This window comes from Sorex fumeus, unplaced genomic scaffold (genome assembly GCF_029834395.1).
Source record: "Sorex fumeus unplaced genomic scaffold, SorFum_2.1 ptg000014l, whole genome shotgun sequence".
NCBI classification, from domain to species: Eukaryota; Metazoa; Chordata; class Mammalia; order Eulipotyphla; family Soricidae; genus Sorex; species Sorex fumeus.
In genome coordinates, this window is record NW_026606071.1 from 14,375,618 (window position 1) to 14,388,752 (window position 13,135).

Below are 13,135 nucleotides of genomic sequence, written 5' to 3' on the forward strand. Positions count from 1 at the left end.
AACTTCTACCTCCTCATCATTTCAGGTCTCTGGACTCCTTTTTAGTCCAGAAGCAGAATGTGAGGCAGCATAGAATGACATAGGTTCAAAAACAAAGTCACTGATCACAGAGAACCACCGATAGGGTCTCGCTCAGGTCTTGTTCCAATTCAAGTCTAGTAAGAATGTCTGAGATGTATGGAAGTCCTCAAGCTACAATAAAAAAACACTGCAGTAGCTTTTGGATCATTCAAAGCAGCCAACAGCACAACTACCCTCGCTTCCAAGCAAGTAGCATGAAAGAGAAAAGATGGACTCTGACCTGATTTTATGGATATGGCCAGTATGCTGTAGCCTACAGGAATGGGCTGGTAGGAAGGCAGTGCTTACAAGCTGAAAAACTGCTCTTTCTCTGATATGGTTACTGGTGCTTGAAATTGCTTTAACAGGGAACAAAGCTTTTTAATGCCATAGAGCTAAGGCTCATTGATTAAATGTACACTCGATTTTTTAATGGATACCAAATATTTTCTTAGCTTTATGTTTAAGATGGTAGATAATATTTCTGAGAACAAGTTCAGAAGAAGTGGGAGATAAGGGGAGTATACAGAGGATAGACGTTAAGGTCAATCCTGCTCATCCTGTTTACTTCAAACAAGTAAAACAGTGGTGCTTTGAAGAAAATGAATGTCAAAAGAATAGCAAGTCTTTCACATTAGAATGAATGGATTTTGTGCAATTAATTTTCATTTTACTGGCTTGGCTCACTGGAAACTTGTTATAATTTCACTAAAGTGCTTATGAATTTCCTTTATTGTCTATTATTTTCTTTTAAGAATAATTACTCTGGCCAGTCTTCAAGTGTAAAATGAATAAAAGCTTCTTAAAGATGAGGAAAAAATAGATCCAAAATGGACTAGTACTAGAATTCTGAGAGTAGAAATGTGGACCAACTCAAGAGAGTTTAGGATTGAGATAAAACCTGTATTAAATCTGTTTTTAATTGTATCTAAGATTTCCTTAGATAATAGAGAGTGAGCTGTCAAAGTCAAGGTACCAACAGATGTCAGCCATGACCCAGTGAAAGTAAGGTGAACCATGATGGGAATTGACTCTCTCTAATAATTTGGCTACAGGGACAACATAGCGCTGCAAATATGTCACCATTTTAAACCTGGAAAATTACAAGATTATGTGGTTTTTCCAACCTCACTTTATCAGACCTGTGATTTTATGAACCTTTACATCAAGTACTTACCTACTTTTCCTCTGACTCATCTCATTCTTACCTCTACCCAAGTAGTTTGATGAGTTTCTGCTTAGGGAACCAAAATAAATTATACCATTTAAGACTAACTCAGATTTGCTGCTGGAAAATGTATCTTAATGACTGTCCTTAGTTTCACAGCAAAAAGTGCAGGATCTTGAGCCTAGATACATAAATAATTTCCAGTCTTGAAACTCAACATGGCCTCTGACTGCGAATTGACTCTTTATGGCTTTATGATCTTATTCCTATGCTAAATGGTGATTATATGCCTGCTTAAGAGCTTCGAGTAAAAAAAGACTGCAAAGAGCTGTGTAAATCCAAGCTTAATAAACTTTAAAATAGAGCATCATTGTTCACAATGAAGGGCTGACAGCCAAATTAAGTCAGACCAGGACACAGTTCAAATAATGACCTATAGACAATCTCTCTTACCATTTTGAATGAGGGTTTGCGAACGGGTGAACCTCCCATGGACTGCTGTCATGTGCAGTGGACTTTTGCCATCTTTACTCTAAAAATTAAAGAAAGAGAAACAATGAATGAGTGACATCTCTCAGAATTATCCCCATGCAGACCACCAGCAATGCCCTGAATATATCCATCAAAAATTTTTAGTACAATAAAAAAATGTGAAAATATGAATGTGAAAGCCAAAGAAAGAGGACATAAACTGATACAAATTTATTTTATAATATCTCATTTTAAATTAGCACAGAGAAGTGAAAATTACTGGAGAATAAGTGTAAAATTTCTAGCTATACCAATGTCTTTTATTTTTTGTTTATGGACACACCCAGTGATGCTCAGGGTTTACTCCAGGCTCTGTGCTGTGGGCTCAGGGGATTTATTATATGTGATGCCCAAGGTCGAATCTGGGTTGACCACATCCAAGGCAAGCACCCTGCCCACCCCCTCTGGGCCCTAGTGAAAGTCCTTATACTACCCTGTTTGAAAACTGAAACTATCTTCCAAAATGTTATTATCTTCCTTTTAATTTACTGCTGGAGACTTTTTTCAAGGGATTTCTTTAATTTTTGTTTGTAATATTTCAAAAGAGGAAAATAGTATGTTGTCTGCTTGGTATTTTTTTAATATAAAGTTGAGTAAATTGTTATAAATTGTCACAACTTTCAGTACTGATGTAGAATCTGTGGCTATTTCCTATATTTCAGGTCCACAGAAAAATAACATTTTGAACATTTTCCCTTCTTACTTAACTGATTAGGAATAACAGGACGAAGGCATGAAATTATTCAGAAAATTGTCATTTTAGTGATCTCCTAGAAATTTATGTTGAATCTGCACACCTCTTTATTATTCAAAATGTGAATGATGAAACTTTCTGACACAAATTAAACCAAAACATGGACAATGTACAGAATTTACCTGCTGATTAGCATTCTATCAAGTATCAAAGTCTTATTCTTTCTTGTCATTTAGAGAATTTCATCTAAAAAATTTCCCAATAAAATATATTTGCTTACTCAAGAATTTCCTTTAAAAACTATACAACCATTATATTTATTTATTTTTTTTAAATTTTTTATTAGTGAGACACCATGAGGTACAGTTGTAGACTTACACATTTTTGTGCTTGGGTTTCAATTATAAAATGATCAAACACCCATCCCTCCACCAGTGCCCATTTCCCACCACCACAGATCCCAGTATCCCCCCCATCACTCCGCCCCCCCGCCTCTGTGGCAGGGCATCCCCTTTTGTTCTCTCTCTCCTATTGGGTGTTGTGGTTTATGGAAGAGGCAATGGGTGGTGGTCTATAGTCTACTTTCAGCATAACCATTATATTTCTAAGTCTCAAGATAAATCTATGACCTGAAGTTAAAGGTTAAAATATGAGACTTCAAAAATGCAGGTTCATTGATGTAATAAAATCCATATACTTTTGCACTAAAAATACTATTTAAAAAAAAAACCCACATTAGTGGGGTTGGAGAAAAGTATAGAGGTTATGGCATTGGCCTTGCACACAGTTGACCACAGTTTGATTGCTGGTACTACCAGGACTGAGTAGCCCCTGAGTACCATCAGTTGTGGCCTAACACTCCCAACCCTAAAACTCCACATTAGAAAACAAATTATCTGATTGGAGGGAACCTTGGGACACTGGTGCTAGGAAATGTACACCAGTGGAGGGATGGGGGTTGGATTACTGTATGACTGAAATCCAATTATGACAGTTTTGTTAGGGTCTATCTCACAGTGATTCAATAAAAAAGTTAAAGAAAAAAACCTCATGGTGTTTCACTAATAAAAATTTTTTAAAAAACCTAGAAATTGATATCCCATTTGACCCAGCAATACCAATCCTGGGGGCCCAAAAACACACAGCAGAAAGACCATCTGTACTCCTATGTTCACTGAGCACTATTCACCATAGTCGGAATCTGGAAGTAACCTGAGTGCCCAGGAACAGACCAATGGATAAAGAAACTATGGCACATCTACATAATAGCATATTCTGTAGCTATCAGGAAAAATGAAGTCGTGAAATTTGCCTATAAATGGATGGACATGTAGAGTATCATGCTGGGTGAAATGAGTCAAAAGAAAAGGTAAAGGTAAAGGCCCTCCTGTTGTTCGTCGATTTGCTCGAGCGGGCCCAGTAACGTCTCCATCGGAGACTTTGTTGTTACTGTGTTTGGCATATCAAATACTTCACGGGGAGCTTGCCAGGCTCTGCCGTGAGGGCGAGATACTCTCGGTAGCCTGCCAGGCTCTCCGAGAGGGGCGGAGGAATCGAACTCGGGTCGGCCATGTTGGCTGCATGCAAGGCAAATGCCCTACCGCTGTGCTATCGCTCCAGCCCAAGTCAAAAGAAGAGGAACGATATAGAATGGCTCCATTTATTAGTGGTATATAAAATATATATATAGTAGAAGACTATATATATCCATTGCCAGGAAAACAGGGGTTAGGTGGACTGGTCAATGGTTGGAACTAACCACAAGTGTGTGTGTGGTGGTGGGGGCGGGGGAGCTGAGAGTATGTAAGATAGAGAAGAGATCAGTATGACAATAATAGCAGGAAATTATCATGTTGGACAGGATCTGAGTATTAAATGTAGGTCACTGTCACTGTCCTCCTGTTGTTCATCAATTTACTCAAGCGGGCCTAGTAACGTCTCCATTGTGAGACTTTGTTACTGTGTTTGGCATAATGGACTATTCCTTTTCTTTTCTTTTTTGGGTCACACCCAGTGATGCACAGGGGTTACTCCTGGCTCATGTACTCAGAAATTACTCCTGACAGTGCTCAGGGGATCATGTGGGAATCAAACCTGGGTCAACTACGTGCAAGACAAACACCCTACCCACTGTACTATTGCTCCAGCCCAAGAAAGGGATATTCTTGATAACTTTTCAGTATCAATATTGTAGCCACAATGCCTGAAAGGAGAGAGAGAGATGGAGAGAGAGAGATAGAGAGAGAGAGAGAGAGAGAGAGAGAGAGAGAGAGAGAGAGAAGAAAAAAAGCACCTGACATAGAGGCAGGCAGACAGTGGGGGTTGGGGGTAGGGGGAGTGACTGGAGGGAACCTGGGGACACTGGTGCTGGAAAATGTACACTGGTGGAGGGATGGGTGTTGGAATACTGTATGACTAAAATCTAATCATGAACAGCTTTGTAAGCTTTGTCTATTTCACAATAATCCAATAAAAAAGTAATACATAAATAAATAAATAAAAAGAAAACACATCATCATTTAGGCAAATATCTCTGAGAGTGAAGTTGCCACTATCTCCATCTGAATAGCCTGATTGCTAATCACAAATGTGAATTCTGTACCCTCACCCAGTCTACTGAATCAGACTGGGCATCTTCTCATGTGTGGAGGGTCTCGTAAAAAGGACCACCCCCAACATTATTCTGCTGAGAAAATAGAGCTTCTTGTGCTCAGCAGTTCTGGGAGTCACCAAGGTCATACATGGCAGGTACATGGCATGACCACCATACATGGCATGACCACCATATACTACAAGACTTCAATGTCTCTGCTCCCCAGGTTTTCTCTCTCTCTCTCTCTCTCTCTCTCTAATCCCTATTTCTAACACAGCTTCTTTTGTTTATTTTGGAGTGATACCTGGCAACACTCAGTCCTGACTCTGTGCTCAGGGAACCATATGCATGATGAAGCTGGGTCATCAGCTTCATGTAAAGCAAAAGCCCAACCCACTGTATCTCTTTGGCTCCTTGAAGAATACACTGAAGCTTGGGTGCTATTGACTATGAGCTGGGATAACTTATAAAACTATAAGGTTTGTTACAGAAAAACATTTTATAATATCCTGTAGAAATATATCTTAGGAAAAATGGGATTGCATATAGTTCATATCAAAGGCAAGAGTTCATCAGAGTGGTAAACATATCTTAGTAAAAAATACAGGATTCTTTTGGACATTGGGAAGAGGGGTGGGCAGGGAAGGTAGAGAAACAGGGTCTTTTCTTTATCTTATGATTATGTACAAGAAGGGAGACATCTACGACATTGACAACTATCGCCAGATCTGCCTATTGTCTGTTATCTACAAGCTGTTCACTTGAGTCATCCTGAATAGGATTGGCAGAACACTAGATGAAGGACAACCATGTGAGCAAGCCGGGTTCTGAAAAGGATTCAGCACGATCGACCAAGCTCCACACAGTATCGATCCACACGATAAACAAGGTCATTGAAGTTTCTCGGGAGTTCAAGATGCTGCTCTGTCTAACGTTCATTGATTTAAAGAAGGCTTTTGATTCTGTTGATACTGAAGTGGTCATCGAAGCCCTAGCCAAACAGGGCATTCAAACTCAATACATCAGGATCCTCTGTGAGCTGTATTATGGATTCACTACCAGGATCTCACCATTCTACAAGGAAGTAATCATCGATGTCAAGAGAGGGATTCGGCAGGGTGATACCATTTCACCGAAACTCTTCAGTGCCACCCTCAAGTACATCATGCAACAACTGGAATTGGAAGGAATGGGAGTGAAGATAGACAGTCGGCAACTACACCACCTCCACTTCGCTGATGACATCATTCTAATAACACCAAACATTAGCCAAGCAGTACAAATGCTGGCCGACTTCGACCATGAGTGTGGAAAGGTCAGACTACAGCTGGATCTCACGAAGACGATGTTTATGAGAAACAGTCTTGTTCCTGATGTTCCATCAGCTCTCAATGGAATGAACATCTCTGAATGCAACAGTTATGTGTACCTAGGTCGAGAAGTCAACATGATGAATGACCAGGCACCTGAGTTGTGCAGGAGGAAGAGAGAAGCTTAGAAACACCTTCAAGAGCATTGAAGAAATAGCTAAGAGGATGAAGAACCTCCGGCTTCGGGCACATCTCTTCGATTCCACTGTTCTTCCTGCATTAACATATGCCTCAGAGACCTGAGACCTATGAAAACAGGATGAGAATGCTATTCGGGTCTCCCTAAGAGGAATCAAAAAAGTTATACTTGGAGTATCACGCTTCACTCAAGTGAGAGAAAGAATCCAGAGTTCCAACCTCCATCAATGGTCAAGAATCAGGGACGCTATCTTGTTTGCCAAGGTGTCGAAAATCAGATGGGCTGGGCACGTAATGAGATTTGGAGACAACCTCTGGACTAGAGCCATTACCAACTAGATTCCACAGGACGTCAAAAAATCGTGTGGCCGACCACATATGAGATGATCAGACTTCTTCGTCAAGACACTGAACAATCAATTTGATGCTCTTTGTGTTCCTGGAGCGAGCAGACGACATTGGCTACACTAGCACGTGACAGGGACAAATGGAGACGTTACTGGCTCCTGCTCAAGCAAATCGATGATTAACGGGATGTCAAGTGATCAAGTGATCAGAAAAGACTGAGAAATGAAGATTGAAATAAGCTTGGACCTGCACTGAAATGATATTAGTGGGAAAGGAATAGCAATCAAGAGGACGATATTACATCATCACTCACCACTGTCCTACAGTGGGAAGAGTGCTGATTCCTAAGTTCTATTAGATAACTGATTCCAAAGTCTGGGGTGTTGGCTATCAGAACTGTAGATTGTGTAAAGGACTGCAACTATTTTAAAATAAGGACTTAAAACATCCCCTCTAAATAAAAAAAAATGACAAATACAGTTTGTTAAGGAGAATGAAATCAAAAATTGCAGTTTTTAGTAACTTGTCCCTGGGTGGTGCTATTTCTTTAACTTTTGCTACAGTATCTCCCCTCTTCGTATTTAGTAAAATAGATCGAATCCTACCAACATTTTAGTATTTAGACAATATTTTTGTAAATTTTTATGCACTTTTCCATTTCTAGAACTGGCTTTCCCTAGGCTTTCCCAAGGACCACCAACTTGGTGGTCACGACCTAAATCACAGCCAAATCAAAATGGAAAAAACGAATTTCATACTGTGTGGTTTACAAAGGTGCTCCAATATCAGGTACAGCACATAACGTACCTTTCCCCTTTTGTACCGTGTGTGTTTGGTAAAGGAAAAGTAAACCAAAGAATAAACAAGAGATGACCAAAGCTTAGGAAAATGCAAAGGATGGCCTTATAGTCAGTGGCAAAGTTTGTTTCAGATCAAACCAGGTGAATCTCTTCTTGAGGTCATCTACCACTGAGCCGAGGCCTCCATATCTCCCCTCTCTGTCCCCCTCAGGGATACAGGAGTAGCCGGGTCATGGGAACAAAAATTATTAAGAGTTTCATGCAGTCTTGGCAGGGCAGCTTTTATATATATATATATATATATATATATATATATATATATACACATATATATATTATGTGGGGATAAAGGGAGCTCATTACTTTAGAAGGAACTGAAACTTAATGAAGATCAATATAATACTTCGTATTTAGCCTTTTATATGTCAGAACTCACAATATTCAGGTTAAGACTAGGGATGCTGCTGAGATATCCTTTATGTTTTCTGTCTCTAGCATTGCATGACCAGATTATAGTTTCTAATGCTCAATTCTGAGCTCATAATCTCCATGTTGATTAGTGCCTTCCCATAGGCTAGAGGATCCCTAATGCTAAATCATCTCCCTTCTTTGGTCAGGTCATAGTTCAGTTTATTCCTGATCCCTTTTCATATAACTGAACTCCACTGAATCCCAATAAATTTTTGCCCTTGAAATTAGACCCATATTTTCCTTGGTTTAGAAATTTCAAGAAAAATATTTTAATGTAATAATGGAGGCCATAAAAATAAATTGATACAAAATTACTGTAATTTAATTTATAAATAACTTTTCAAAAGTCAAGACATGACATAATTGGATTTTGCTTCAGATTCCTTCTCTCAGCAGATGACAGGTACGGTTGAGTATGAGATCTCCTGGTGCAGGTTAGAATATTTCACCTGTAATCTAAAAATTTTCAGCAACGCAGAGTGTGAGAATAACCCAGTAACCTGGAGGTTTCCCTTGGTCATCTGATACAGAGAGCTGATTAATTACCTGATGTCTACCCTAAATATTTCCTGTTTCTCAACATTCAGTCCCTTTGTACTCATGGTGTTCTGTCTACCTTCAATGCCCCCCTTCTCATATACCCTCTATCCTTTGTCATCTCAACTGATTACAATCATTCAAGCCTCAACTCAAGGGCAACCTCTACTTCTGATCAAGTTCTCACTTGCTTCTTATAGTCTGACTCACTTTATTACCTCTCTCATGTAATTCTTTACATTATCCTTGCCTCACAATTATATTATCTCCTTACTCTTTTGGAAATTCCTTTAGAGCAGAAGTTGTTTTTTTTTTAAATCTCATCTTGAAGTATTTTTCCAGTATCAAGCAGAGGGCACTAGGTGGTGCCCAGAAAGACTGCTGGATATGGAAACTGCCATACTGACCAGGTCAGTGTTATGTCGTAAAGCCACTACTGGAGTTCCTATATAGAGAACTGGGAGACACTCCTTGTAGGGTCATACCAAGGTTGGGAATGACCTGAAGTCATTAGATTAAGCTTTCTTTTCCTTTCTCAGTATCACTGCTTTACCAACTCAATATTCAATCTCAGTATTAATTTCTGTGCTGAGACAACATCTCTAAAAAACAATACCTCCTCTGCAACATTCACCAAACTATCAAGGGCATAAGGCTAAAAGCTAAGTATTATTCAGCTGGTATCACCTCTCCTGAAAAAAAAAAACAACAATATTTCTGGAGCACTGTAACACTGGACAGGGCTACTCAAGGTACTAGGAGTTACAAGTTATGAAAACATGACTTCATTTATAGCAGTAGATTTTGCTGAGAAACTTGTGAAAATGTACTTAAGACACCAAGAGAAGCTAAAAAAGTCATACCTGGATGTTAACATCTGCCCCGTTGTTGACCAGGAGTTCAAGACACAAAGCACCATGCGTGGAGGCTGCTGCAAAGTGCAAAGGGGTGAACCCGCTGTTGTTTGGCTGGTTCACATTAGCACCGTAGTCGGTCAGCTCATTAACGACAGCATCCTGCCCATTGTAGCAGGCAAGGTGAAGTGCTGTGTTTCCATAGACATTGATCTCATCGATCTGTGAGAGAGTTCAACACACAGCACTTAAAGTACATTTTACACACACACACACACACACACACACACACACAAACACACACCCAACACAATTTTCTAGAGAAAGGACATATCAGTAACATCCATCAATGTTATTATCCAGTACTTTTTCTATCTACCCCACCTTGGGGAAGCTTGTTATTCTGAGGTGAAGATAAGCAAAAGGTGAATATGGGGGAAAAAAGGTGAACCTGGAAAGAAGCAGTTGAGGCTTTAGCAAGTGTGGAAAGGGGATACAAATGTGAACAGTAGGGCTGATCAAAACATCAGAAGAAACCAGAAAAGAGCATCAAAATATGAAGAGAAATAGGTGGGAGAGGCAGAGGCTGTTGCTTCGGAACCCAAAGTCAGAAATGGAGTTCGGATGCCTGACACCTCACAAAGAAGCTTTTCTTTTCTAGCCCTGAAGCTCTCCCAGGCTCCCTCTGGCTTTCCAAGCCTGCTCTGCTGCTGCTGGACGTCACTCCACAGTCTCAGAGCTGCAGCTTCCTTTTCCTTTCCTCTGAGGACAGAACATTCCACAGCCCCGTCTCTACTCCCATTCCTCTCGCGGAAGAATCATGGTGCTATGCTGACTGCTCTAGTTCAGCGCTAAGCATGTGCATGGTTCGCCCCTGCACACTCATTCCTTCACTTGCTCCTGCCTGTAAGTCATATCTTGGATGGTAAGTTCTGAAAGAGACAAGGAGTCCTCGCCGATCCTTTAAAAATTACTAATTTGTATCACATGTAACATATAAGTTTAAGTATTTTCTATCAGTGTAGATATAGTGAGTTGGTTAATTTCTAGCTTTCCTCTACTTAGTAGATACACACTGTCATCAGGTGCCAATGTTAAGTCAGGAAGATAGGATACCCAAAAAAGTGGAGTATTTCACCTGTTGAATCAAAATGCAAACAGGATTGAGCTTTTTGATAGAACAGAAAACCCACAAATCTAAGAGTCAACACTATTCTAAACATGTGACCCGGGCTAAAATAAGTAAAAATATATTTAAAGGTGTGATGGGAAGAGCAAGGGAACTGTGGGTTATTGGAGGGACTCTGATACTGGTGGTGGGTTTGGAGCTAAAACAACAAATGCTCAAAACTCTGTTATTGAAAGCAGAGGGCACTAGTCAGTGTACAGAAAGGTCGCTAGATAAAGAAAGTGCCATAAGGCTTAGGTCAATGTTACATGATGAAGTTACTATGGAGTACTATCTAGAAAACTGTGAAACATTCCTTCTAGGGTCATACCAAGGTTGGGAATGCAAGTCAGGATATCTAAATTATATATATATATATATTTAAAGGAAAACCTACACATCCATAAGACTTTATTTCAAAATGACAGAATATCCACAAATACACTAAGAGACAATACATTCATCATAGCTTACCTCCACACCCAGATTCAAGAGATGTTTGACAACATTGATTTGCCCATTGGAGGCTGCAGCATGAAGAGGGGTGTAACCCTTCTTATCCTTACACGTCACTTCTGCACCATGGTTAATGAGCAATGCCACAACATCCAGGTGGCCTTTACAAACAAAGCAGCAAAGAACATCATTAACATTTATAGGCCATACAATTTGGCAATTCATTCAAACCCAATTATTAGCTTATACTGGCACCAGTACACTCCTGGGCAATTTAAAAAGTGCTGGTTTGTTCTTATGCATTGAGTAAGTTCCTGCGGTGTGACAGGTATTAGGTCAGTGCCTAAGGAAGCTGATTCAGATGGAAGCCTATTCAAAGGGATTTGGTAGAAAGGATACCTGTTCACAAGTAAATTAAGATGAGGATCTGCTAATATGTAAGTGTCACAACTCAAAAATCTGTGTGAAAATGAGAGCAACACTTTTGAAACCAAATACCATCCCTCACTGAAGAGTTCAATTAAAACACTTGTTGTTGGAATAACTAATGAAAGAAAAATTATCAGTTAGTCAGAATGCCTCTGGATGAACACTAAGTCATATAAATTACTACTATTTGGCTTTTTTGACCCATAAAAATTGCTATTTACAATGGCCTGATTTAAAAGTATTGTCATGCATTAGTCACTAAACAGAAAGTCCTCTACTTTGGCATAGTTGACCTTTATTTTATAACTACAGATTATTTGATGTTTTCAAGTCAGTGCTGTAAAAATAGTTGATAATTGAATAATAGACTACAAGAACTGACTCCAGGGCTAGAAGTAGGCCCTGAGCACTGTCTGAAGTGGCCCCAAAACAAAACAAGAAAACTAATAATAATTTCTAATGTGTAATCTTAAGGAATATGTTCTGGTTTTGTTCTTTATTTTTTCAAAATAGTAATATATATGACTATAGATGTATGTTATAAACATTTACATATTTTTTCCTATTTACTAATGAATAGATCCTGCTGCCACACAAAGGGTGACTTGATATCTTTACAGAAATTCTAGGGATGAAGTGAAAGTACAGCGGGTAAAAGAGTGCATCAGCTTCAGTTATCTCAAATAGTCCATGTCACCTTTGAAAAATATTTTCAAATGTTTGCAAAGTCTTTAGCATCTAGAATTTAAGTCCATACTGTTTTCATTTTACAGATATTTTACAAAAATAAGCATTCATGTTTATGACCCAATTTAAATTAAAGTATTATAAATATCTTTTAATAAATGTCATTGTCATCATCACTACAGTGACTCATGGTGTAGCAACTCAATGTGTGGCTGCGTATTCAGGTTGTTTATAACTCTGTGCTGATAGAATCCTCTGCTTTTTAAAAATGCTTTTTAAAAATCCTTTTTAAAAAGGATGGATATTAATTCTTATTTTCATACCATTCTACTCTGAGAATAAATATTGCTGGGATATCTCATTTGTTAGTTGTATTTGTGCCAACTAAAGTAAAAACAAATAAAAATGAAAAATGTTCTTCTCTTTTCTGCCCTGTGGGGGGGGGGGGCAGGAGAGAGATCTATAAGTCCTGGCAGAATGATTCACTGCCACTCTGGTCACCTCAACATACATAAAAGCCAGGTAGCAGGGGAGGTTGCCAAAGCGATAACACAGCAGGGAGGGCTTTTGCTTTGCATACGGCCAACTCAGGTTCGATCCCCGGCATCCCATAGGGTCCCCCAAGCACTGCCAGGAGTAATTCCTGAGTGCAGAGCCAGAAGGAAACCCTGAGTATCACCAGGTGTTACCAAAAAAGAAAAAAAAATGCCCAGAAGGCGGTGGAGTGTTTTCTTTTCCTTCATGTTTCTTTCAAAATTTTGCAAGTAGGGTTGGGGATATAGCAGAGTTGTACAGCACATGCCTTGCGCATGTAGGCCTTGGATTTGAATC

The 13,135-nt window shown here is 39.3% G+C and overlaps 1 protein-coding gene across 4 annotated transcripts in view; it reads right to left on the reverse strand.

Annotated features, from left to right (window-relative positions):
* ANKRD44 (ankyrin repeat domain 44) overlaps window positions 1-13,135 on the reverse strand; it is a 344,812-nt gene that overhangs the window by 118,604 nt on the left and 213,073 nt on the right. For all 4 annotated transcript variants that reach the window (XM_056111738.1, XM_056111735.1, XM_056111737.1 and 1 more), the window contains exons 7-9: window positions 11,207-11,349; window positions 9,574-9,786; window positions 1,682-1,760 (exon numbers count right to left, since the gene is read on the reverse strand). In XM_056111738.1, the coding sequence (XP_055967713.1) occupies window positions 1,682-1,760; window positions 9,574-9,786; window positions 11,207-11,349 (435 nt within the window). The remainder of the gene's footprint in view (window positions 1-1,681; window positions 1,761-9,573; window positions 9,787-11,206; window positions 11,350-13,135) is intronic.